This window comes from Rana temporaria, chromosome 8 (assembly GCF_905171775.1).
Source record: "Rana temporaria chromosome 8, aRanTem1.1, whole genome shotgun sequence".
In the NCBI taxonomy this organism is placed as follows: domain Eukaryota; kingdom Metazoa; phylum Chordata; class Amphibia; order Anura; family Ranidae; genus Rana; species Rana temporaria.
Genome location: NC_053496.1, coordinates 90660149 through 90687979, shown reverse-complemented (window position 1 = coordinate 90687979; position 27831 = coordinate 90660149). Strand labels below are relative to the sequence as shown.

The following is a 27831-nucleotide window of genomic DNA, read 5'->3' as shown; positions in this document are numbered from 1 at the left end:
ACCGAGAAGCGTAGAAATCTTTGATGTGGCTGGTGAACTGGAACATGAAGGTAAGCATCCTTTATGTCTATGGATGCCATAAAATCGTCCTTCTGAAGTGCGGCAACTGCTGACCGCACGGATTCCATCCGAAATGAGCGGACCTTTAGGTATGCATTCACCCTTTTTAAGTCCAAAATTGGCCTGACATCGCCGTTGGGCTTTGGGATGATGAATAGGTTGGAGTAGAAACCTAGCCCCTGTTCTTGGACTGGTACCTCTACTATTACCTCCTGAGAGAGTAGATGATTCAATGCCGCTATTAATGCGGCTCCCTTCTGCGGATCGTTTGGTACTCTTGACTCCTGAAAATGAGGAGGAAACTTTAGGAAGTCTAGTTTGTAGCCTGTAGCCACGGAGGACCGTACCCATCTGTCGGGAATGCTGGCCTCCCAAACCTCTGCAAAGAGACGCAGTCTTCCCCCCACCTTCGAGGGTGGGGGCGCCCCTTCATAAGGCCGGCTTGGGGGCTGGCTTTGCTGGCTTGCGAAACCACTGCTTCTTGCCTGCGCCGGCCTGTCCCTGCGACTTGTTAAAATTTGATCTTGCAGGAGGCCGTCGATACTGTTTGGTATTGGAGGGCCCCTGCCCAGGGGAGTACTGTCGTTTAAACGCAGGCCCCCGAAACTTCTTCTTGGTGGGCAAAAGAGTACTTTTTCCGCTTGAAATGGTCTGGATGTATTTGTCCAGGTCTTCTCCGAAGAGTCGTCCTCCATGGAAGGGGAACCCTACCAGGAGCTTCTTGCATGGGGGCTCTGCCTCCCAGCTCTTTAACCATAAGAGTCTTCTCATATGGATAACGATAAACGTGACGCTTGCTGGATCGAATCCTTAATCGCATCTACCGTAAAGCGTATGGCCCTAGGGACGTCCGAAAATTCTTCTGCCTGCTGGGCAGGAATAAGTTTAAGCATCTGCTTAGCTTGATCCGATAATGCTTGTGCAACCCCAATTGCAGCCACAGCTGGCTGCACTACTGCCCTTGCAGTAGTGAAGGAGGTTTTAAGTAGCGTTTCCAAGCGTTTATCAACCGGATCCTTGAACACCTGTATGTTTTCTACAGGGCATGTTAAAGATTTGTTAACACATGAAATGGCTGCGTCTACAGCCGGGGCTGCCCCTCTCTTGGAAAATTTCTCTTCCATAGGATATAAGGCAGAGAATCTTTTTGGTGGTACAAAGATTCTATCTGGCTTGGCCCAATCTTGGAACATAACCTCCTCTAGTAGAGGATGGATCGGAAAAACCGCATTGGTTTGAGGCGCTCTTAATGAGCCCAAAGCTGAGACCGTTGATACTTGGAGATCTGGTACTGGCAAGTTGAACGTCCTATGGACCAAGTCTGTTAAAACTTGAACCCACCAGCTCTCCCCTTGGGAGGCTGCGCCAGACTCCTCCGTACCCGGATCCTCGATCCCTGAACCTACTTGGTCCTTGTCCAAGAGGTCTTCCCATTCCCCTGCGGAAGGGACCTCCTCATCTGAGGGTTCACGCTCGGGCGACGGAGATCTATTCCGTTTTCTGCCCCGCATAGCCTTGGCTATCATTTTTTCCATTCTTTTTTCCATCTCCTTTAGAGAGGTGGACAGTACCTCGTCCGTGACCACCCTAGGGTTGGACTGACCCGTGCCAGCTCCAGCTCCAGATCTCGATGGTCCGACCAAGGTTCCCTCTGGGGAAAGTAGCGGCATGCCTTTGTCCGAGACCTCAGACCCTCTGGGGGAATCCCCACCTCTTGTACCCTCTAAGCCAGACGCCATGGTACAATACTGAGGTACGCCCGCTACTTAACGGTGTTTGGGAAAATAAATAGTTGTTGCCCAAAACCTTCTGGGGAAAAAATGCCTTCTTTCTTATTAACTTGGTTTGTTTCTTTTTTTTTTTTAAACCAAAAGAAAAACCATTCTGTCCCCCTTTAGTAGTATTTGCCAAACAAAAAACTGCTGAAAAAGAAACCCTATCTTTAGGGTAAAAGACAGTCTTTGAAGACTAATACTTTTCTTTGGCCACTGTGTGTCCTCGGCGCCCCACGCTGCCGCTCTGGTCCTTCCTCTCTCAGTTCCACACTTCACTGAGCTGGGAACCTTTGGAAGGGCGGCCCCTTCCTTTTACCTACAGGCCCGCCCTTCCCCTTCAGAAAAAACGGCGCGAAATTGCGCCCATATCACGGGGACGCCGGCGGGGGGGGGTGCAGGGGGCCCACGAGGAGGTCAGAGGCTGATCCTGCCGTCCAGGCCAGGATCCACAGAGCGGCATCTTTTCCTGCAGCAACCGCCTGGACCTCTCTGAGCAGGCTTGCAGGTAGGAGCATTCACTCCCTTTCATAAGAAAACCTCAGTAGATTCCCAGGGGCTTCTCTTAGAGAGAATTGTCACTAAACACACAGGCCCTTTTTCAATGCTTTCTAGCACAGTTGCAATACTACCAGGGAGGTCACGATTATGGGGAATATATACATACAGTCATCCTATCCTAAGATATGTGACTCACCTTGCCAGATGCAGCGCATAATCATAGGCATGTCCCACTGTGACCTTCCCCCAGGAAAAACCTGCTGCGAACCAAGTTCCGCAAGTTTCCCTTCACTTACCTGCTCCATGCCGCAGGACTTTGCACAGCAAGAGGTCCAATCTTCCCCCATCTCCGTGGGGCGTCTAGACCTTCAGGCCCTGGGTTCCTATGAAGGATCCACTGTCCTGGGCCCATATAGCACTCTGGCAACAGAAACATTAGGCCCCCAAAGGTTTCTAAGTTCTGGGCCCAGGGTCCAGCTCTCTGTGACAGAAAGCATTATGGGCTATACCCCAATGGTTTGGGGTCCGGTTGCTGACCACTTTAGCACTGAGGCCTTTGGACAGAACCGGTTAGCCCACCTTAATCCCAAGGATGTGGAGGCAAGCTAAACCATGACCAACACCTAAGACACTGGCGTAAAAAAACTGAGGTACTCCTCCTATGGGAGGGGGTTATATAGGGAGGGGCACTTCCTGTTTTTGAGATTGCCAGTGTCCATCACCTGAAGGTACTCCATATAACCCATATAGTAATGAATATGCCGCTCTGTGTCCCGTGATGTACGATAAAGAAATACTGCACTGTGTATACCGTGCTCTGTTCTAGAGCCTGTAATGAGTGATCTCTGAGCAGGAGGTCATCCAGATATCTGAGCACCAGAATCCCTTGGGCCCTTAAAGATCTAGTACTGGTGCTAGAACCTTTGTGAACACTCAGGGAGCTGTAGCAAGCCAGTATAAACAGTATAATGCACCATGCCACAAAGCTCAATTCATCTCACCACTGGTTTCTTGAACATGACAAAGAGTTCAGTCCAATGGCCTCCACAGTCACCAGATCTCATTCTAATAAAGCACTTGTGGTGGGATGTGGTGGAATGGGAGATTTTGCATCATGGATGTGCAGCCAACAAATCTATGCTGATGCCATCTGGTTAATATGGACCAAAATATCTGAGGAATGTTTTCAACACCTTGTTAACTGTATGCCACGAAGAATTAAGGCAGTTCTAAAGGCAGAAGGGGGTCCAACCCGGTACTAGTAAGGTGTACCTAATAAAATGGCCAGTGAGTATATATACCCATCCATCCATATACATCCATGCTTGTTTCAGGTCAGATACTCTGCAATAGTGAAGGATGGATGAATAGGACAGCCCTGGGTTTTTCCACTTTCAAAGACAAGCACTCTGCATTCCACATTTCTAGATTAAGTGCAGTAAGTGGGTATTTAATTCAAATAATTTGTACACAATAAGAATGGCTACTCACAAAACCAGTGATAACACAGGCATGTTAAGGAAAAACGGCTGGTCCGGTGTCACAACATGTCATTAACAGTTACAACAGGCTGGTCTCATATCCTGGTCCCCTGGGCGATGGAAATGGAGGTCCAAGGTGTTCAGGAGCCTTTGGGGAACCCCAGAGAGTACAGGAGCCGTGGATGCGGTTTCAAAAGCAGCGTGCGTTCCAGCGTGGAACGCAACGTATCGCCGTACGACCGGAAGTGACGTAGGGACTCCGGGCAGCCAATGGGATGACGCGTTTCTCAGCCTCCGCTGGTTCATCAGATCCATGGCGTCCAATAAGAGCGGACGTAATAAATAAGCAGGAAAGTGCCGTGATTGGTCAGCGGCGCCAATGGGCAAATGCACACAATGAAAAAAATATAGGAAATGACTGGGAAGGATACAAACTATAAGTGGAATAGGAAATTAAAAAACAAAAAATTAAAAGGACCATTTTAAAAAAGGACCATTTTAAAACGGACTACTTAAAAAAACTAACATTTTTAAAAAACTAAATGTTCGTTTTTTTAAGTAGTCCGTTTTAAAATGGTCCTTTTTTAAAATGGTCCTTTTAATTTTTTGTTTTTTAATTTCCTATTCCACTTATAGTTTGTATCCTTCCCAGTCATTTCCTATATTTTTTTCATTGTGTGCATTTGCCCATTGGCGCCGCTGACCAATCACGGCACTTTCCTGCTTATTTTTTACGTCCGCTCTTATTGGACGCCATGGATCTGATGAACCAGCGGAGGCTGAGAAACGCGTCATCCCATTGGCTGCCCGGAGTCCCTACGTCACTTCCGGTCGTACGGCGATACGTTGCGTTCCACGCTGGAACGCACACCGCTTTTGAAACAGCATCCACGGCTCCTGTACTCTCTGGGGTTCCCCAAAGGCTCCTGAACACCTTGGACCTCCATTTCCATCGCCCAGGATATGAGACCAGCCTGTTGTGACACACCGGACCAGCCGTTTTTCCTTAACATGCCTGTGTTATCACTGGTTTTGTGAGTAGCCATTCTTATGGTGTAAAAATTATTTGAATTAAATACCCACTTACTGCACTTAGTTTGGCGCATTTTCTCTTTTTGTTTATACATATCTTTCAGAGTCCGCTTCTGCTTCAGGATTTTGCTGCCGCTAAAGTGCTATTGGACTTATATTGGACTATTGATTTATTCATTTTTAAGTTATTGACATGGACCTTATGATACGTTTACTTTTCGATTATTGACTGTGCTCTCCTGGTTATGCGCCATCTACCTATATGTATTACACGTTTCTAGATTGCCATTATGTAATTATCTGCCAATGTATTAGAACCCCTGTCAGTATGAAATGTGAAGTTTACTTGGAAGCTTCAACTCTCCCACATAATCTTGCAAAGAAGATGAAATTCAGCAAGTGTACATCAAATGATAAATACAGCGGAGCAGAAGGAAGTCTCATTAGAAAATATATATTTATTCATGCTATATGTGCATTTAACATTGCAGTGAAGAAGGGGTACAAACTACACACATAGGTCATCACTGTTATATAGAAGTACAATGGCTTTCCCAAAGGGATACAAGATACATGGGACAACTCCAGCCATATTGGCCAGTATGGCTTGAAAAGACAATGAACTATTTATTGAAGAAAGATTTTTTGTCATTCTAAAAATTCTAATTGTGAAAAACTTACAATAGACTTTTGGATAAGGCATATGTGTTTTGTTTTTGTTTTTTTAAATACACCACAAAGGGCCACAGTGACCCAACTGCTATATATTGACACTTTTCAGATCCAGTAGTAGACAAGACATTTCTTGAACTTCCATATATAAAAGGATTCCAATCATCCTGCTTTCATAGTGTGGATCCTACTGGCCAGTGATTGCCATCAGCAGACGTCTGTAGTCTCCACTTGTGTCACTCTGGATCATGGAGGCAAGGCTCTTTTGGTACTGCTGGGCAAAAATTTGCTTGATCTGTACAAGATCAATCTGAAATGGTAAAAACTGGGTTAGTGAATTAAGAAAAATAAATATTCTTAATGTTTTACAATCCATGAAGGACAAAACGAGAGTCCAGGCAAAGCTTTATGAGCTAGGTTCACACTGCTGTGATCCGACTTTCAGTACAATTGTGTGATGCAACTTTGAAGTGGTTTGCATTTTCTATTGTGCTGGAATCGCACCAAAGTAGTACAGGACCCTTTTCCAAAATCATCCCGTGCTGGGGAGAATTGGCACCATTAAAAAAAAACAATGTGATTTTCATTGTCATGCATTTCTATGCAACTCAAGACACCTGAAATGGCACTAGTGTGAAGGAAGCCTTTGTTTTTGGTGGAGTAATTAAGGCACCCAATTTATCCAGTTGCACCAACCTGAAAGCTCCCGAGCCTCTGGGCCCACCGAGTAGGTCTGAAGATTTCCTTCTGATATACAGCACATATGAATAGGATAAGGGCAACAACAGATTTTTAAATGGTTTTCACCACAGATCTTCCCAAAAGCTTCCCTTGGCTACCACTACGGTGTCTCATCACAAACAGGAGAGTGCAGCAAGACATGTTGCTTTTGCACAAATCTGTGGCGATACATTTGTAGACAGAGAAGGTGGCTTCACCAGTAAGCTTTACACCTAAACATGTGACCGCTCCATGACCAAACATCTACTGTGTACTCAAGCCCTCACAATATCCAATGATAGGTTTGGGACTTGCAAACACGCCGAAGCTGCATACCAAACTGACCAGCACTGCGACTCACTTCATAGACATGTAAAACCGTTAAGGGACCCTAGCAGGAGCAGAATTTAGGGACATAACAGGGAGAAAATGTTAGACAGCACCATTCACATCTTTCCAGATATTGCTGCTTTGCATCAAGATTTGAAAGGGCTGACAATGCAAGACCAAAAAAAAAAAAACCCTCCAAATTTGCACATTTGTATTGGCAGCACTTGGTAGTGTCACTGTGGGCTGCAATATAGGGAATGCTTTAAAATGTTGAGAAGCATCAATAAAAACAATTTTCAAAAAATAAAAATGTTGAGAAGCCATTCAAAATAAATGGCAGCTACAGATGCAAGGTGCATTACAGTAAAGCTTGGGTACGTTATACGGTGGCAGGTTGGCTCTCCTGGGCAAAACGCTGTAGCTGTACGGTGGCTATGTCCGCCAGCAGCCTGTATTCACCTAGCACAGAGGCAGAACGGGGATCTGCCTTTGTAAGCAAGGCAAATTCCCGTTCTGACAGATGACATGTCAGATCTTCAGTTCCCAGTCATCGGGAACAGTGATCTCTCTCATGTCACTGACAGCCCATCCCCCTACAGTTAGAACACACCCAGAGTACACAGTTAACCCCTTGATCGCCCCCTAGTGTTGACACTGGCAAGGAAGGGGTTATTTGTACATTGAATAATGCATTTTTATAGCCCTAATCAATGTAATAATGTCACTGGTCCCCAAAAAGTGTCATTTGGGATCAGATGTGTCCGCAGCAGTCCCACTAAAAAACGAAATAAAGTCCCTAAATCTATCCCATAGTTTGTACACAATAACTTTTGCGCAGACCAATCAACATACGCCTATTGAGATATTTTTTTAACCAAAAATATGTAGAATATATAAAAATCGGCCTAAACTGAAGTTTTCTTTTTTCTTGGGATATGTATTATAGCAAAAAATAAAATAAAAATTCTCAAAATTGACGTTCTTTGTTTTAAGCGCAAAAATATAATAACCGCAGAGGTGATCAAATACCACCAAAAGAAAGTTCTATTTGTTGAAAAAAAAAAAAAGAAGGACATACATTTTTTTGGGTACATTGTAAGTTAAAGTGACAGTGCCGTATCGCAAAAAAATGGCCTGGTCGTCAACCACTTCAGCCCGGAAGGATTTGCCCCCTTAATTACCAGGCCACTTTTTGCGATACGGCACTGGGTCGCTTTAACTCACAATTGCGTGGTCGTGCGACGTTGTACCCAAACAAAATTGAAGCCCCCGCCCCCCCTCACACACACACACACACACAGAGCTTTCTTTTGGTGGAATTTGATCACCTCTGCAGCTTTTTTTTGCGCTATAAACAAAGAGCAACAATTGTGAAAAAAAATTACAATTCTAATTTGTACTTTTTGCTATAATACATATCCAAAAAAAAAATGTAATTTGTCAGTTTAAGCCGTTGTATGTTCTAAATATTTTTGGTTAACCGTGTTCCCCCATGTGTGTTCTAACTGTAAGGGGGATGGGCTGCTTGGGACATGACAGAGAACAGTAAATCTTTGACATGTCCCCTGTCAGAACGGGAAAAATCGCCTTGTTTTCCAAGGCAGGTCCCCCCCTGTTCTGCCTCTAATAGGCAATCGCAGGTCACCGGTGGACATAGTTCGCCCCGACCCGTGGGCATGCGCCGGAGAGCCGTCCTGCCACTGTTTAACGACGGTGGCTGGTCAGCAAGCGGTTAAGGGGCAAATCTTTCCAGTGCTGAAGTGGTTAAAGCGGGAGTTCACCCATTTATTCTTTTTTTTTTTTTTCTCCCCTTAGATTCCTGCTCGTTCGGTCTAGGGGAATCGGCTATTTGTATTAAAATATGAGCAGTACTTACCCGTTTTCGAGCTGCATCTTCTCCGTCGCTTCCGGGTATGGGTCTTCGGGAGCGGGCGTTCCTTCTTGATTGACAGTCTTCCGAGAGGCTTCCGACGGTCGCATCCATCGCGTCACTCGTAGCCGAAAGAAGCCGAACGTCGGTGCGGCTCTATACTGCGCACCGACGTTCGGCTTCTTTCGGAAAATCGTGACGTGATGGATGCGACCGTCGGAAGCCTCTCGGAAGACTGTCAATTAAGAAGGAACGCCCATTCCCGCAGCCCATACCCGGAAGCGACGGAGAAGATGCATCTCGTAAACGGGTAAGTACTTCACATATTTTAAAACAAATAGCCGATTCCCCTAGAGAAAACGAGCAGGAAGCTAAGGGGAAAAAGTGCCCTCTAAGGGTGAACCCCCGCTTTAATCACCACTGGGTTATGTTTTGCTAAATAAAATGAAAAAAAGAAAATTTTGAAAATGAACAAAAAAACACACTTGCATTTTTCTTTGTTATAAAATTTTGCAAATGTATTCCGCTGCATTTCTTTGGTGAAAATAACCCAAATCAGCGTATATTATTCTGTAGGAAAGTTAGAGAGTCCACAAACTGGGATAGATCTAAAAATTGATCAATCCTGATGTACTGACAGCCTATCTAATTTCTTTGAGGCTTGAAAACACCAGGACAGTACAAATATCCCCCAAAATGCCCCTTTTTCGAAGGTACTGTATTTAGTAAGAGGCATGGCGAGTTTTTTGAAGTTGTAATTTGTCAGGTTTTGGAAAATAAACTTTTTTTTTAACATACCAGTACAGTACAGGGCCATCATATAACTGGTGTGGCGGTGATCTGGGACACTGACTAGTGACCGTACAAACTTTTTTTTTTTTTTTTTTTAAACACACTGACCAGAGCAAAATAATTTTACAATAGTAACCTTGTACTGCTCAGGGGAAGTGATTAGGATTTATTTAATTTCTCCCCTCACACATAGGATTTCTTATATCAGTGAATTTCATTGCTCTAAAGCAAGCATTTTACTAAATGAAAAATATTTTTTGTTTTGATTAGCTGTGATTGGCCAGAGCTAATCACATGGTACAGATGGGCTGTGATCACATTGACCAATCACAGCTAGAAACACAATGGATGGTATGAAAGGAGGCCAGTTTACAACTGTCATGTGATTGGTCACATGGTACCACTGATCAGTCAGTCATCGGCTGTGTCAGATCGCGTGCCCTCTTCGTAGAGGATGACATAGGACGTCCTGTCCGAAGGAGTAAAGTCCCACCCCGGTGTCAATCTGTTCTAGGTCGGGCAGGAAGGTGTTACAGTATAGTTCTGCAGCTAGGACTTTTCGGTCTTAAATTATAAGCCAATTTATGATATACTATTGTGAATTTAAAGTAGTTGTAAACCCTTACATATACCAGTGAAGTGGCTGGCCTCAGGTGATGTATAGGAGGATTTGTATCATCTCCATGCAAGTTTGAACCGATGAAGAAAAGACTGCAGATAAACAGGTAAAAGTCCAGAATTTAAAAAGCTTGTCTGAGCTGTCATAAAACAGGGGGGCGAAGCTGAAATTACACTCTGCAGATCTCGATGAGGAGGTCTCAGAGTTGATTGGAGGGGACACCCCCCTCCTACAAACAGGAACGGAACTGAGGTGGTCAGTCACAGGCTGTGTGCTGGAGATCCCCACCCTTTTTCTCCTGCTGTCAGGAAAACATGTCAGAAATGACTCGTGCTGATAGAAGAGCAACAGGACAGCAAACAGAAATAGCACCTAGTGTTCTGGATCGAGACAAGAAAGCACTATAAGAGGGATATGCTTTGTTCATGTCTGAGGTTTACAACCACTTTACCATTACCGTATTACCAAGCATTTTATATACACCATTGGAATGCAGTTTTTTTTTTCATCCCAGTTTGTAATTTAGACCATTATGATCCCCAAAATAAAGCATTCCACTGTATGGAACAAGAACACTGTACCTCACTGCGAGTAACCACAACTCGAATCAAAGTGGAATCGTTTGTACCAGCTCCCTTCATGGACTTGTAAAGTCTTTCTGCAAAATAGGCTGGACGGTTTATAGCACACAGCACTGTAAAAGAAATAAAGACATTACTCATAGTATCACTTCACCTTGAACATGCGATATAGACCATAATGGCAATGATTTATTGAGCACTAGGAAAAGTGCTTTGACTAACTGTCCCATTAATACAATCTCATTGTTTTATTGTGTCAGTTTTCAGACAATGAGTTCATACTTACAGATTGCCTTTAATCCATCTTCTATGTAGCCAGAGAATTCACGGCCGATCACACTAAGCAAGTCTCGCTTTGAAATCTATAAATGACCAAAAGGAACATTTATAAAACAGTCAAATAATAAGCATTAATCTTTTTACAAGCAAGTCTTTTTTCAAAATTATAAAAATAAAATTCCTGTATTAAAAAGTAAAGAAACGTCCTCCCAGGCTTGGTTATATATTCCATATTCAGGGTATCTAAACCCAAGAACAGCTTACCCATTATTAGGCGTCCTTTTATTTCAATTTGGTAATCCTGCCATGAACACTTCCTTTTCTAAGGTGGCAATCGTCTTAAGCAGCATTGTCACTCTAGGACAGTGGTCTCCAAACTGTGGCCCTGGGGCCGGATGCGGCCCTTTGCATGCCTTTATCTGGCCCTTGAGGCAATTATTCCTATCACTGACACCAACAATGGGGCATAATTCCTGCCACTGACACCAACTATATAAAAGATTGGGCATTGTTTACTCCCACTGGGCACAGTTTGGCCCCCCAGCATCTAAAAGGACAGTAAACTGGCCCATTATTAAAGTTTGGAGACCCCTGCTCTAGGATAGTCCACAGAGAAAGCAGGAACAGAACTGATAACAGTCCAGAGGCAGAAAGTACAGGAAAGTACAAATCTAAATCAAATGATTTTAATGGTATACTTAATAGACCAAGAGAAAATGGGAGACAATCATTCACAAACCCATGGTTCTGCTCCAGACTTGCTCCTTTCATCCCACACAAACCCCCTAGGTGCGGGCTACCACAGCCTATCCCCATTCTTAGTCAAAAGAATAAAAAATATAAGCCGGATTCCTGAACTTGGCCTTTTCTGTATTTAACTTGTCAAAAAAGACTGCATACATTGATGTCTACCCCCAAAGCCAACTTTCCTTGATGCTTTTCACCACTGTTGTAAATTCCATATCCTTGTGAAACACGTCAAGTAAGGTTGGTTTTGGGTGGCGACATCAATGTTTGCAGTCTTTTTTTTTTTACAAATAAAACAGAAAGAAGAGCTAAGGGCAGCTTATAATTTTCATACTTTCAAAAGGGAACTTACATACACTTTATATCCCAAGTCCAGCCAACACCTCTTCACTCTCACAGGGATCATTATATGGTCGCCTACAATTGCAATGCCAAAAACACACACACACACACACACACACACACACACACACAACCCTGCAGATAACCATCATGCCTCAGGTTTTTGCTAGTGTCCTCAGGAGAGTAGATTTCACCCACTTCACAGATCCCGCCCCTCTGCAGTTGCCCAGTCTTCTGTATTTGACATCCAACATCATTGCAAGTCCTGTCCAGACAAAACCCATTTATGTTTATTATACTAAGCCGTGGCCAGGAACAGAGGATTTGCAGCACTGGATGTCAGATTTCAATAAGTATGCATCTGCAAAGGAAGATGGGGCAAAGAGGCCAAGTGCCCTTTGTTTTAAGCCAACCATACATGGATTAAATTCAACTGGATCAGCAGGGACCAGCCAAATTTTGAATTATGTATGGGCAAAAAGGTTGTACAGAAGTCTACTGATCAACTTCTGTACAACCACCCTGTAAGATTTCCCCCACTCAATCAGCGCTGCTGGCTGAAGTCGGCAACTCTCCCTGCCATCAGAATACAATAGCTCAGCAGGAGGAGGATTCCGTCATCCACATCCAATGACCAGCCTTACACTGCCACTTATATTTGAAGTTACGCCATTTTCTCTTTGGAAGATCTTTCTACTATCAACAGCTGCTGGTAGATTCACGCTGGATACAGATATCCTGAAAGTCTCCCCAGTCAGCCAAGGACTGCTGGTAGATTTATGCTGGTTATGTTCATCCTAAAGTTTCTCCAGGCAGCCATCAAGCACAGATTTCCCCAGTTTATAGCAGTTTTGGCTCTGTGATACAGTAGAGGAGGAGTCAGGAGAGCCAGGACACCCACTAACACACGGCTTCTTTCTCTATCTGCAACGTAGAGAGCGTCCTGACACTCCTGTAGTCCAAGGGAGGGGGCGAGCACGACACTCCACACCAGGGAGAAAGCCTTGCATTACTGTGTGGAGTTAGACAAAAGAACAGGAAGTGAGGATTTCTCAGAAGAAATAAGGACATTTAAATACAAAATCGAATGATGAGATAAGTGAAGGAGGACTGCACTAAGGTAAAAGAAAGCTATTTAGGAGGGGAAAAAACAGTGAGGTGGACAGGGTCACCCTGTATCTTACAATTACTGTAAAAGACTGGCACTGTGTTTGGAATGCATTCACTTATAGGATAGGTTTTAAACTTGGTGCTACAATTCAACCATCAAGAGCTGAAGTCTCAGGCGGATGACCAGGTGTTACACACTTTACTGCCATTTTCCATCTAGAGAACATTATAAAAGAAACGTTTTAACCCCATTATGACAGGTGATACATAAAAAATACTAAATGTCTTAGGCCTGGTTCACACCTATGTGTACAAGTAGTACTAAAAGCCGAGACTTTTTTCATGGATATGATTATTTTAAATAGAATGCTTAAAATTGGCAAAAGTCTACTGTAATTGTAATGCCTTATATTACCTCCAGTTCATCAGCCTCCACCTTCTCTGGGTTCAGAGGCTAATCTTCATTGCAGAGAGTGTTTAAAAGCGATTGTTTTTTTTTTTAAAAAACATGTTTTACTTGCCTGCTCTGTGTCATGGTTTTGCACAGAGCAGCCCCATCCTCTTCTGGGGTCCACCACCAACACTTCTGGCTTCCCCTGCCTTCAGAGTGCTCCTATAGCAAGCTGAAAAGTATAGTATAGAGTGCCCCTATCGCAAGGTAAAAAAAAATACTCCTGCCTTCAGAAACTCTCACTTCTTACCCAGGACTACATGGCCCATGAGGCAATGCTCCTCACACTTTCACAATTTCTCAGGCACTTACTGACATGGATCGTGTACTGCATGCGTCTTCAGACTGTACGTGTGCTTCACTGCATTTCCTGATATGTAAACAAATAATGCATTCTGTATGTAGGCCAACTAATCGATTATGAAAATGGTTGTCAACCATTTTCATAACCGATTAGTTGACGATTAACCGATTAGTTGTTTTTTCTGCTCTACCAGAGAATACTCTGTGCCTTGGATTCTGGCCCTCCTACCATTAGGATATTACCAAAGCCTTTGGCCTCACTCTTGCTTGTCAAAACGTTTATTCAAGGTGTATTTTAGGCGGGTGCCCACTCCCACTTCTGCTCGACTAAGAGTATTAATTTATTTAATAAAAATAAAAAATAAAATAAAAAACAACAGCAGCTATAGTATTAGTTTCTGCTGACTTCATTTTTCTTCAAACATTTAGAGAGCCACTTTAATCTGGTCCTCTCAGCCCTGCAGAAACCACCCTTGGAACCCACCAGGGAAATATCCTCAGATCTCACCCACAACATGGCCTTCTTGGTTACCATCATATCAGTCAGACGTGTCTCTGAGCTAGTGGCTTTATTATAAGAAGCCATTCCTCATTATTCACAAAGACAAAAGTAGCCTTATGCCCACGATCATCCTTACTTCCTGAGGTGGAATCAGTCTTCCTTCTAAATGAAGACACAGTCCTTCCATCTTTGTACCCTGCTCCAAAGCAAATGTACCCTCACTGCCTGGATGTAGTCAAAGCCATCAGTCTTCCTCAAAGCAGAAGCTTCTATCGGAAAGACTTGACTATTAATGCTGACCTCAGGACCACGTAAAGGACATTGTGCTTCCAAGTCCACTATCACTAAAGCTTACACTGTAAATATGACAAAACTGATGTGCTCTCACATGCTTTGGTCTCCATGTTGGTGGGTGCTTATTGGCCATTCCTGCACGGAGCCTCTGTTGCCCAGCTTTGTAAAGCTGCCTCCTGGTCCTCTATTCATACATTCTCTATCGGGTGAATCCACTGCAGGTACTTGCAGAAGCACTCTGAAGTAGAGTCTGGTGACCCTTGGTTGTCAGGACTCATGGAGTGGGGTTGTGTTATAGAGGGAACACCCAAGGGTTATGGCCTCAAAAGCTTGCCAAAGTCCAATCACCTGAAAATACAAGCATATAACCCAGGGTCTATGAGTCTGTGTCCTATACTGTACGCCAAGATATGGAATTTACAAGCAAGTCAAAATTCTTTTTTTTCCAGATTTGAAGCTACCACCTCATATTCCATTTTCAAAGTTCTATCGGGAGATAATTCAGGCTTCATCTGATGCCACGCCTATAGGTGTTTGGATCGGGTGGCTTTTTGAGCTGCAGGCAATGCCCAATTTCTTCTTTCCCCAAGTCAGCATGCCTTTGTTTCCATGTTGCCCACCATTCTGTTAAACTGCTTTTGTACATCCCGACTGTCAATGTCATGATAATGAATAAGAAATAAAATCAGATTTTTGTATTCACCATAAAATCTTTTTCCTAGAGTCCATGAAGGGATACAGTCCATCCCCTTCTGTGTTATTTTTCATGCTCTCAGTACTACTCTGGTACAAAACTGAGGCATAATGGTTGTGGGTGGGGTTATCATGTGCTGGTTATCTTTTGTTACTGGTATTGGTTTCTCCTGTAGGTGACCTTATAACCCAACAGTTCTAGAATGATCTCAGTTTTTTCAGTGACACAACATGGGCCCTTAGGCATTTATTACTCTTGTTGTTCCCATAGTAATGATTTTTCCTTCACATTCTGTACTAGCGACAAGCAAAAGGCAGGCCTTCCCTCCAACAAGATACACACAGCACCATTCATAATACATCATGGCTCAGATGTAAAGTCAAAATAACCTCAGTATCCTCTCAAATTCTTACTAATGCTCATACTGGTCAAAACCAGACTATATGAATTTGAAAGACAACTTGCTTTCGTATTTAGTGTTTAATGCCAAAATAGTAGGAGAATATCTGGGGTCAAACAATGGCCATATCTGTCAGTGAATGTAGTAGTCACACATCTGTCAGTGAATGTAGTAGTCACACATCGGTCAGTGAATGTAGTAGTCACACATCGGTCAGTGAATGTAGTAGTCACACATCTGTCAGTGAATGTAGTAGTCACACATCGGTCAGTGAATGTAGTAGTCACACATCGGTCAGTGAATGTAGTAGTCACACATCGGTCAGTGAATGTAGTAGTCACACATCGGTCAGTGAATGTAGTAGTCACACATCGGTCAGTGAATGTAGTAGTCACACATCGGTCAGTGAATGTAGTAGTCACACATCGGTCAGTGAATGTAGTAGTCACACATCGGTCAGTGAATGTAGTAGTCACACATCGGTCAGTGAATGTAGTAGTCACACATCGGTCAGTGAATGTAGTAGTCACACATCGGTCAGTGAATGTAGTAGTCATTACACAGGTATCAAGCCATATCTCCAAGATTTGACCATATATGTATGATTATATACACTCTATTTAATGGATAAGATGGTTGGCTGGATTATCCAAATCATAATGTGACAAACATAATGGCAGATTTGGTTTTCTTCTAAAGTTGCTTACTCAGTAAAGAGGACTGAATGGTCTGTACAATTAGTTTTATACATCGTTATTCCTTTACTTAGGAGAAACCAGATTAAATTATATTCAAATCACTCTTATCAGCACTCAACCGTTCAGCTTAACATTTAATAATTGGATTCACTGATCTGACAATTGTGAAGAAACTGGGAAAGCTAGGCAACAAAACCCCTTATTACAATATGATGTTATAACAATAATTTAGAACTATCACGCAACTGATTTAATGCAAAGCTAAAAAACTTAAAATCTCACATAAACCCAGTGAAGTGAACAGCCTCAGATAATACACAGGGATGAAAAAAATCTCCCTACATAAGTTTTACATGTATATCTGCTGTCTTCCTCCTTTTTTTTATATCTTTTTGGGGGATATTTATTATAGCAAAAAATAAAGAAAAATTGCATTTTTTTCAAAATTGTCGCTGTATTTTTCTTTATAGCGCAAACAAATAAAAACCGCAGAGGTAATCAAATACCACCAAAAGAAAACTATTTGTGGAAAAAAAAAAAAAAAAAAAAAACGCCAATTTTGTTTGGGAGCCACATCACACGACCGCACAATTGTCAGTTAAAGTGACGCCGTGCCGAATCGCAAAAACTGGCCAGGTCCTTTACCTGCATAAAAGGTCCGGGTCTTAAGTGGTTAAAGGCCAAGTTCACATTTGGAACATATAGAAACAAGACAATGCCACCAGCTCATCTAGTGGAGCGAGATGTGACTGTCCTCAGCCTGTAACTCCTCTCAAACCAAACTCCCAACGTGTTTCACCCCACCCACTGGGGCTTAATCATAGAGGTGGAGTCAGAGTGTGAAATCAGCCCACCTCAGCCCGAAGAAGCTTTGTATTCATTCACGGTTATAGAGATCCCTATAAATGTCCGAGTGCCACTCAGACCAGCTACTCAGTCTGCCACTCAGTCTGTCTCACAGCCAGAATCCAGCACTGTGTACTGTATGCAGCTGGAGCAACATACAGTACTTAGAGCCACTTAGTGAAGGAAATAGTTGGTTTGGGCCAGTTTGGTCCAAATCAACTACTTAGTCACAAGAAACCTGCAGATCCACTTTAATAGGTCTGAATTCTATATGAAAATTAGGAATAATTGATAAACAGAAGCCATTTTGCCCCTTATTCACAGAATATAAAAATCTGTATAAACATAGAAACACACAATAAAAAAAAAACGGGCATAGATTCCTGAATGCAGACACGGGACAATTGTTTAGCAACAAATCTTCTATACACATAACACGTTCTGCCCCGATCTTACACTTATTTGGTGAAATAATCACAGTGGAAAAAGTATATAGCTATAGTCAGGTCTCAAGGATTACACAAAAACAAAAAAAAAATGCAAAATTAGATTGTGCCCATACATTCTAAAGGCTGACACCATTACTTTACACTACTTACCCTGGCATAAGCCTCGGCAACCGCTTTTAGCTGTGGATAGCTTCGACTTGCCAGCACCAGATTAAAGGAAGATTCATCTGTTCCCAACTTTCCCTCACCAGCCTGATAGAGGCGCTGGGCATCAGATTCAGCTTGCTGCATGTTCACATTGAGACTTTCATCCCGATTACCCTGAGGAAAGCAGTACTTTCATTATTTGGCAACCTTCAAAGATAGTAAACTAAAGAGGCTACTACAAAGTGTCCTATAGTTAAACTGCAATAGACAGAATATAAATGAGGCCCTCTCCAGTTCAGGAGTATATCGGATATGAAAATAAATAGTAGTTTATGAATTATGGTTTAAATGTGTAATTCCTGCACACCCCTAACTAGACTGTCAAATGCAGGAACATGGCCTAAAGCCCTATAACACACAGGCTGAATGTCTGGAGACATGAGCCGATCCCCCCCCCAAAAAAAAGCCAGACATTCGGCCAATGTGTATGTTGGTCTGTCTGACAGAAGATGGCCATTTGAATGGCTTCTGTTGGACGAGCATGCTGGAAAACCAAAAGCCAACAAACTCCCGATCAGGCCAATGGATGAGAGCACTTTATTCGTGCCCAAAAATGCAGCCTGCCCACCAGTGCAGCAAAATATGCCCACTGCAGCCAAATGTCCCCACATTGCAGTAAAAAGTCCCTATATCGCTGTCCAATCCTGGGATGGGTGATCTGTCTATCAAAGTGCCTGGACAAGGGGGAGGGGCAGTATATGACGCTCGCGGCGGGGAACACAGCTATTGAATTGAAAGCAGTTGTTCCCCGGGCTTTGAACAACCAGACGGCGGCGGCGACAGCAGCGGCAACTCTCCTCTCCTTGCTCGCCCCCCTGCTCTCAGGCAGACCACACTCGCCAGCCCTCAAAATGTACTCGCAAAATGCGAGCATGCGAGTGTAAATTTTGAGAGCTGGACTAAGGGCTCATTTGCACTTGCTTCGACTTCAACATTTTTTTTTATGCGTTTTTCATGCTTGTGCGATGCTTCATTAGTGCTTTTTTAAAGACTTAATGAAGCTTGGCAGATGCCCTGTGTGTGTTTACATCCCATACCCACTCAATACCTCCAAAACAATGTTCCACTTCCTCTTGAGCAGCCTGGCTTTGGTGCCTCCCCAACGATATAAGTACACCATTGCTGTGGCATTGTCCGACTGAACCCTTACTAGTAGGCGCCTCAGCTGCAGCGACCATTGCAAGGCAATTTTCTCTCAATTCTAAGATGGTCATGGGCAACAATCTCTCCTGCAGTAACCAAGTTCCCTGGACAGAGATTTCCAGAACTCCATTCCAGTCCAGAAGGCTGGCATCTGCAGTAAGGGGGGAGGAACAAGCCCCTTATGTCAGCTTTGGGCAGCTGACCGGTACTCTTTATTGAGACACCAGGGGGTCTATTGGATATCTAACCTGCCATTCAAAGCATCTGATCAAACAGATTTAATTGAGTAGATGCTTCCCTGGCTGTACCAATCAGCAAATGACAACACGGAAAATAGAAGTGACAAAATCCTCATTGCTTCTGGCTTCATTCACAGACAGCAAGTCCAAATGAGATAGGAAACTGCTGAATACACCACAGGCATACTCCATTTCTTAGTGAACTCACTTTCAAAGGGGTGTTGATAAAATTGTTTTGGATCGAACACCTTTTTAGGAGCGAGCTCAGTCCGCATATAAAAACACTTTCTTTAAATAAAAAATTGACGATGTTGTGGACACCGTGATCCTAATCCTGTGGACCTTAGGGACCAAGGATTCAGGAATCAGCCAATTTAAATTAGTCCAGATCACTTCTGCCAGAAATCCCATGAAATAGCAAGCCGTTTTGAATCGGAGATAAAACCTAGCCCCAAGATTCATTTTTGGCAACCCCCTCTTCCTGAAAATTTGCCTCCCAAGCAGGTTCCTCCTACATTAACAGGGAGAAAGGACGAAAGGGGGAGCGTTTCTGCTTGCAACCAAGACAGTCCAATCCAAAAAGCTTGTGTCGTAAGGAAGGTGCCACCAGAATTAGTGGCAAGATCAAATTAAGAAAAATCAGAATCACACGGAACTGACTCCCAAGGAATATAGTGCAGGGTGAGCTGCATCCAGGTTCCTCCTTACGCAATAAAAGAATATGGGAGTCCTCTGCTTCCTGATCTCCCCCTCTCTGCCATTGTTGAGCCATGGCCTGTCAACAAAAAGGGAAGAACTAATTTCTATATAGTCGTCCTAACACCCGAGAGGAGCAGGTGCTGGTAGCAGACACCAATGCTGGAACCCACAGGAGGGTTAATTATTTCCCGTCAGTGCCAACCTCCATTCAATAAGGCCAGAATCTTGTGTGCTTTTTAGATAAAATGACTGTTCAGATTCTACTCTCCAGCACCAGCCAGTTCATAAGGAAGTATCCAAGATGGCAGCCGCCACTCGACTGCATCACTTTTGTGAAGTCACCAGTGCACAATGCACATCATGGATCCCTGGCAGAGAGAACACTCCACTCTGCCTTTGGCGCCAGCAGCTTCCTAGAGCACCACCAAGCTCTGCCAGATGCTCAGAGCAGCTGGGAGGAAGATGAGGCAAAACACAATGTAAAATACATCTTAAGCACCACAGCCATGAAAAAAAAGTAAAATTAACTAGTGGGCAAGACTGGATACCTACCAGCATATTATTACCGGATACCAGCAATAACAGGGCTTCCACAGGGCACTGCCCAGTTCATGTTTTTCAAGGGGGTTCCAAACTTTTCCCATCACAGCAAGTGATTGCCACAAGGCAAGGGACAGGACTCCCCATCTGAGTATCACCATGTTTGACTTGTGAAGCACCCTGTTGGTCTACAAGGCAATATATCATTGCACAGAGACTTTTTATACAGGATCCACGGCATAACAGCAATGGTACAGGCAGTCCTTGTGTGTGCAGTACAGGATCCAGGTACCATGCCTCTTCGCCAACTGCTGTAGGCAACAGATTCAGATAAGCCATTCTACTAATCCCAAATTGAATCTTGAGACAAAACTAGCCATTGGCTCCCGCTGCTGTCAAAATAATGTGAAGGAATGAAAGCGGGGCCAAGTCTCACTGTGTGTATAGACGCACAAAGCCCGGCTCAGGAGCGAGCCCACACAGGCGTGCCCCTATAGGAAGAGGCTTCCTATGGTGGCACACAAAGAAAAGGAGGAGTTTAGAAAACCAACGAGGGACCCCAGAAGAGGAGGGTCATGGCCACTCTGTGCAATATTTTATTTAGTAAAACATGTTTATTTTAATTAAATAAAAACCAAGGCAGCCATTAAAACCACTTTAAGACACTAGCAAAATAATGGATATGAAGGTACGCCGGGTGTCCTGTGATGTAGGGCAAAACACTTGGTTTGCAGGTAAAACATCCCCATATTCAGTATGTATTTGAACAGTGTGTTTAGTGGCATGATTAAAAGTCCACATTAAATCACTGCTTTAAAATATGCCCTACTGTAACTTTTAATGCTTTAAATTTGTGACAACAAGCAATCAGCTCACCTGACACATAGACACGAGCAGTCTTTCAAAGTGGCCAGAGGTGTCCGATCGGATATCCTTTTCAATGTCCCGTCCAAACTCTGACTTGTAGCATTGTACTATGTTTCTAATTTCAGCATTAGTTCTGGAGCACAGTATCTCAATCAGCACACCCTCCTTTGTTCCTGCACCCTAGAGTAAAAATGAACAACATTTAGGCACAGTGTTCAAGTGTATGTCTTGGGGTCTTGGGGGGGGGGGGGGGGGGGGGAGAAAGTAAAAAAAAAAAATATAGTACATTTGTGCAATACCAACACATCTTCCCCTGCCTTCATAAGCTCTTAACTTCATGTAGAGAGCAGTTTCTCCTCTACTAAATTCCCCATCAATATCAGCCCTGCCAAAGTTGCTCCCTGCTGTATTACAAAACACCTCCCCCTCTCTATAACATAATGGGAAGGTGGCCTGTGAAGTCACAAAACGTTCTGGTGTATTAAGCTACTTGTGTCTAGTTTCCCCCACACAAAAGCAAAAAACACTTTATAGTTAGGGATAGTTTCTGTACTATAAAAATGTCAGTACTGGAAATTGAGGCATCTTATGGCTGTGTAGCAAACAGGAAAAAAGGGAGTATAAAGCAAACATCTTTAGATAGGCAACACCAGCAATACCTCTACATGCAAAATCCATTTCTTTAAAAAAAAAATCCTTTGTCCCTTATGCTTTCAGTTTGTATTTCAATCCATGGTCATTTTTACCGTACAGGATTCAACTAGACATAAATTTACATTCAATGCTGCAGTTTTCTAAAAGAAAAAAAAAAAAACACAAAAATACCTTCATGGCATTATGTAGACTCCAAGCATCATAGTATGTTGCAGGCATAAATAGCGCAAGGATGAGTTCTTCAACATTGCCATTTAATTCAGACTTCAGATCTTTAATCAAATCCTTTAAACCAGAGGACAAATAAATCAAAACTATTTTATGCAATGCTCTAAATAAGACATGACAAGAGGTGCAAATATTGTAAGCCCTGTGTGACAAGTGACACATTGGCATAACGTGGAATATTTGTATACAAAATATATATATTATATACATACACACACTTCTAATAAAGCAAACCTTTTCAACATGTACAAAACCCATAATAAATTTCATAAAAATTGCATACAAAACAATGCCTTTTATTGGGACTGCAACTGTTCCATAGTACCCAAAGAGGTTCATGTGCGTTTTAATGTCATGCACCAGTAAGATTACAAAATACATGTTTGCCTGCTTTCACTTTCCTTGCAGCAATATAACGCCGAATGCTGCCAAGTGCTTGTTTACGGTTAAGAAAGGGGGGACATTTGGGACTTTAAATGAGATGTGTGTTGGACAAAAACAAATAAATTGCACGATAAACGTATATATACAGTACAGACCAAAAGTTTGGACACACCTTCTCATTCAAAGAGTTTTCTTTATTTTCATGACTCTGAAAATTGTAGATTTACACTGAAGGCATCAAAACTATGAACACATGTGGAATTATACATAACAAAAAAGTGTGAAACAACTGAAAATATATTTCATATTCTAGGTTCTTCAAAGTAGCCACCTTTTGCTATGATTACTGCTTGGCACACTCTTGGCATTCTCTTGATGAGCTTCAAGAGGTAGTCACCTGGCGCAGCACCCCATCACTCTCCTTCTTGGTCAAATAGCCCTTACACAGCCTGGAGGTGTGTTTGGGGTCATTGTCCTGTTGAAAAATAAATGATGGTCCAACTAAAACGCAAACCGGATGGAATAGCATGCCGCTGCAAGATGCTGTGGTAGCCATGCTGGTTCAGTATGCCTTCAATTTTGAATAAATCCCCAACAGTGTCACCAGCAAAGCACCCCCACACCATCACACCTCCTCCTCCATGCTTCACGGTGGGAACCAGGCATGTAGAGTCCATCCGTTCACCTTTTCTGCATCGCACAAAGACACAGGGGTTGGAACCAAAGATCTCAAGTTTGGACTCATCAGACCAAAGCACAGATTTCCACTGGTCTAATGTCCATTCCTTGTGTTCTTTAGCCCAAAGAAGTCTCTTCTGCTTGTTGCCTTTCTTTAGCAGTGGTTTCCTAGCAGATATTCTACCATGAAGGCCTGATTCACACAGTCTCCTCTTAACAGTTCTAGAGATGTGTCTGCTGCAAAAGGTGGCTACTTTAAAGAACCTAGAATATGAAATATATTTTCAGTTTCACACTTTTTTGTTATGTATAATTCCACATGTGTTAATTCATAGATTTGATGCCTCCAGTGTGAATCTACAATTTTCATAGTCATGAAAATAAAGAAAAACTCTTTGAATGAGAAGGTGTGTCCAAACTTTTGGTCTGTACTGTATATATATATTTATTATACACACACACACACACACACACACATATATATATACACATACACACACACACACACACACACACACTTACTTTGCCATAAGCAGTTTTAAATGCTGCCTTTATCTTCTGTCTCTGGTCACCAGAACGATTAGCAACAACATCTATTATTGCTTGCTCATCAGTTCCTGTAAAAAAGAAAAAAAAAAAGTCAGTACTTTGAACTGCTGCTGGGGGCCGCCATCTTGGATGCGATTTCAGACTCCCAGTGGTCACTCAAAGGACGCTATAGTGTTTTTTTTTGCCCTTTTACTGGCAGTTGCATAAAAAAAATATATATATGATGTAGGGAGGTAAAGGGGGAAGAGAGAGCTATGTTAGGGAATGGACTAGTTTGTTTTTCTAGCATGTTCAGAGGCACACAGCGCGTTATTTTATCAAAAAGAAAAACACTGCAGATAAGCATTTGAATACTTCTTTATTCTGCGCTTTGACCCGTTTCTTTGAAAGTTGGTGTCTCTTTGCAAGCAATATCTGCTGTGAGGGTTAAAATATCTTGTTCTAGGGCCCCTTTCACACAGGCTTTTTGATCAGGTGCACCTGTCAAATTTTAGGTGGACCCGTTTGAAGCCTCCATTCACTCCTATGGGGCAGCGGATGTCAGCGGTAACATGTCCGCTGACACCTGGCAGCTATCCAATCCTGTCCGTGAAATCCAGATGGATGGAGACCCTATTTTCTATCTGTCTGGTGGATCGAATGAAAAACGGACAGACGGTCCGTTTTCATCTGACCCCCGCCATAGACGAGAGCGGGGCTCTGACAGGTCCGCCTCAGCACAGTGAGTGGAGTTGAACCCGTCATCCGCCTGCTCAGCGAGGATCAGTGTATTGATCTCCCGCTGAGCAAAGTGGAGTCCGTCGGGCGGACCACCAGTGTGAAAGAGCCCCAACAGCACAAAAGAGAATGGGACCACTGCTCAATAGAGCATAGAGGTTCAGATCACCAGCTGTCCAACACCTAAATCACCAGTGTTGTTCAGAACATACAAGTCCTGTTGACAGAAGAAATGGTCAGGTGAGTGAATGAGGGAATGTTGGACCCCTTTCATACTGAGGCAGTTTTCAGGGGTTTTAGTGCTAGAAATAGCCTCCCATTTATTGCAAAGAGTGCTTTCACACTCTGGTGGTGCGCTTGCAGGAAGTTAGAGAAAAGTCCTGCAATCGGCATCTATGGGGCAGGTTGGGAGCGCTATTTATAAATAGCGCTCCCAAAACACCCCTACCCATTGAAATTAAAAGGGCAGTGCTTCCAAAGCATCACAAAACTGGACTTTTTTCTAATTGTATATCATTTGTTTTTTTTAAAAATCACGAGACCTTTAAAAAAATAAAATAAAAATAAACGGCTAGCGGAGAAATAGTTCCCGTTTTTGGTGACTCCACCTAACATTGCATCTTTTAGCAACTTTTGTTGGATAATCTGGAATATAAGCAAACAATATTTATTGTAAAAAAAAAAAAGTTAAAAAGATTCATACCAAACCCCTTCATAGCTTTTCTCAGCTTTTCAGCATCTGCCAGCGAATCAAAATTTGCTGCAGGTCTGATGGTGCCCTGGGTTGCAGTCATGGCTGATGCAAAAGGCTGCAAGACAATGAACAACAATTAAAACCCCTTACAAGCAGACTAGTGAAAATGTAGAAGTCAGGAGATCCACACATTTACTGTGAAGGAAGAAATGATAACAATGGTTTCACACATAAAACATGTAAAAAAACAAATGCAAACAAAGTCACTCTGAGAATTCACACACATAAGCCGTGTACACACGATCGGTTGTCTGATGAAAACAGACCGATGGACAGTTTTCATCGGACAAACCGATCATGTGTGGGCCCCATCGGTTTGTTTTGCATCAGTGAAAAAAAAATAGAACAGGTTTTAATTTTTTCCTATGGATAAAAAAATGATAGAAAAAAACGATAGTCTTTGTGGAAGTCCATCGTTCAAAATCCACGCATGCTCAGAATCAAGTCAACGCATGCTCGGAAGCAGTGAACTTCATTTTTCTCAGCACGTCGTAGTGTTTTACGTCACCGCGTTTGGACACGGTCGGATTTTTGACCGATGGTGCGTAGGCAAGACTGATGAAAGTCAGCTTCATCGGATAGCCGACGGAAAAATCCTTCGGATTAGATTCCATCAGACATCCGATCGTGTGTACTGGGCTATACACAGCAAGTGATCTGCAACACATCTAAAACACAACTCTTAGGACTGCTTTTCGAGCTACTTTATTTTATTCTGTATACTGTAATTGTGTCCGTCTTTTTTTTTTTTTTTTTTTTTTTAAGTGAAAAGTAATTTTGCAGTGCTTATTACTACAAAACACATTGAAAGAAAACATGATCACTTGAACAACAGAAGAACAAACATGGGCACAGGTTACTGTGAATTTCAAACAATCTCTGTTGTATTTTTCGCGCTGTACACCAAAATAAAAGATGAAATTCAGAGAAGAAATCTATGCTGTATACATAAAATGTCATGGAATCGAATGTACTAAAATTCCCCACTAGGAAATAGAGCACCGGCATTACAAGCAATCGAGTATGTTGCATGCACATTACCATGCTAGCAGAGGACAGACTAGAGTAGGGATATGCTATTAGCAGACCTCCAGCTGTTACAGAACTACAAGTCCCATGAGGCATAGCAAGACACAGACAGCCACAAGCATGATACCCAGGGGCATGATGGGACTTGTAGTTTTGCAATAGCTGAAGGTCCGCTTATTGCATATCTCTGAAAATGTGAAGAGATTTTATGTAATTTCCAGTTACATCCACAGGACAGGAGGTGAAGGGAATTGACCCCTGTGGAACACGGCAAAATTACTTAATAGGGTTTAACCCATCCTTAAATGGTTTTAGGCTATGCATACACTACACAATACTTCTAGATTTTCACTCATCAGTTTACTTTCTTTTCATCTTCCTCTGAAATCATAAGAGTCTTATAGTGGCCAGCAACAATCTCAGTTTTAGGGATTTCCAGCATACTGGGGGTTATTTACAAAAGGCAAAGTGCACTTGAAATTGCACTAAAACTGCATTTGGAAGTGCAGTCACTGTAAATCGGAGGGGTAGGTCTGAAATGAGGGGGAAGCTCTGCTGATTTTATCATCCAATCATGTGCAAGCTAAAATGCTGTTTATTTTCCTTGTATGTCCCCCTCGGATCTACAGCGACTGCACTTCCAAGTGTACATTCAAGTGCACTTTGCACTTGTAGTTTGCACTAGTAGTACAAAGTAGACTTGCCTTACGTAAATAACCCCCACTGTGTGTGGAATCTTTGCAATTACTACTGGCACCATTTTGTTTTTTTTTCCCTTCAGCTTTCCAGAAAAAGTGATCCAGGCAGCTTTAAAGCCGCCTGATCACTTTTGCAGCACTCAGAATTTTATTCTCCAAGGCCTCTGCTTTATGTGAAAAATGCCAAAATTGACCTGTTAGGCAAGCACCTTAAGTTTACAGAATAACACCCCCACCTCAAGAAATGTTTATGACTGATGTCTGTTGTGCATGCATAGAATGATATTTGAACAGCTGGGTAATGCACTTCAGTGAACACAGCACACACTCATGCAATCACCTTGCTCCAACAAGCTTCATGCCAGGGTAAAATAAGATAAAAGCATCACAATGTAATCAGGTAAAAGGTGAAGGCAACATAAGACCGAATTAAAAGCAGCCAAAATATAATTAAATTATAATCAGTATGAACAGACATTTGTTATTATGGCAATATATACTAGCTTTACACAAAGCAACATACTGTAAAGGAGTTGTTTAATTAGCAAAATACAAGTACATTTTTACTATCCTGGTTAGCAAAAAGAAAAAGTGTGGTATGAGGAGAGCTCCAGGCAAAAATAAAATACTGCATGACCAAGTTATGCATCCATTTTGAAATTCACTTCAAACTGTTAATTTTTTTTAAATTGCTGGTGTTATTTTATCCCCTAGGACAGGGTGTGCCTTCATTGTGTAAAAGTTGAATTCTACTGTACTGCACAGTAGGTCATTCTTCCATGTTTCAAGCACATGAAGGGGGGGCGTTGGAAGAATATTGGTATAACAAGGACTTTGCCAGTGTTGTGTTGTCCTAAATCCAATGTCCACGTCCTTGTCTATGTAACCGCCGATTGAGGC

At 42.7% G+C, this 27831-nt stretch overlaps 1 protein-coding gene across 2 annotated transcripts in view; it reads right to left on the bottom strand.

Annotated features, from left to right (window-relative positions):
* Nucleotides 1–5284: 5284 nt before the first annotated feature.
* The window catches only part of ANXA7 (annexin A7), a 68583-nt gene continuing 46036 nt past the window's right edge, over nucleotides 5285–27831 (bottom strand). For both annotated transcript variants that reach the window (XM_040362246.1, XM_040362247.1), the window contains 8 exons: nucleotides 25154–25259; nucleotides 23707–23801; nucleotides 22066–22179; nucleotides 21250–21420; nucleotides 17696–17866; nucleotides 10717–10792; nucleotides 10431–10543; nucleotides 5285–5828 (listed from right to left, as the gene is read on the bottom strand). In XM_040362246.1, the coding sequence (XP_040218180.1) occupies nucleotides 5706–5828; nucleotides 10431–10543; nucleotides 10717–10792; nucleotides 17696–17866; nucleotides 21250–21420; nucleotides 22066–22179; nucleotides 23707–23801; nucleotides 25154–25259 (969 nt within the window). In that variant the 3' untranslated portion in view covers nucleotides 5285–5705. The remainder of the gene's footprint in view (nucleotides 5829–10430; nucleotides 10544–10716; nucleotides 10793–17695; nucleotides 17867–21249; nucleotides 21421–22065; nucleotides 22180–23706; nucleotides 23802–25153; nucleotides 25260–27831) is intronic.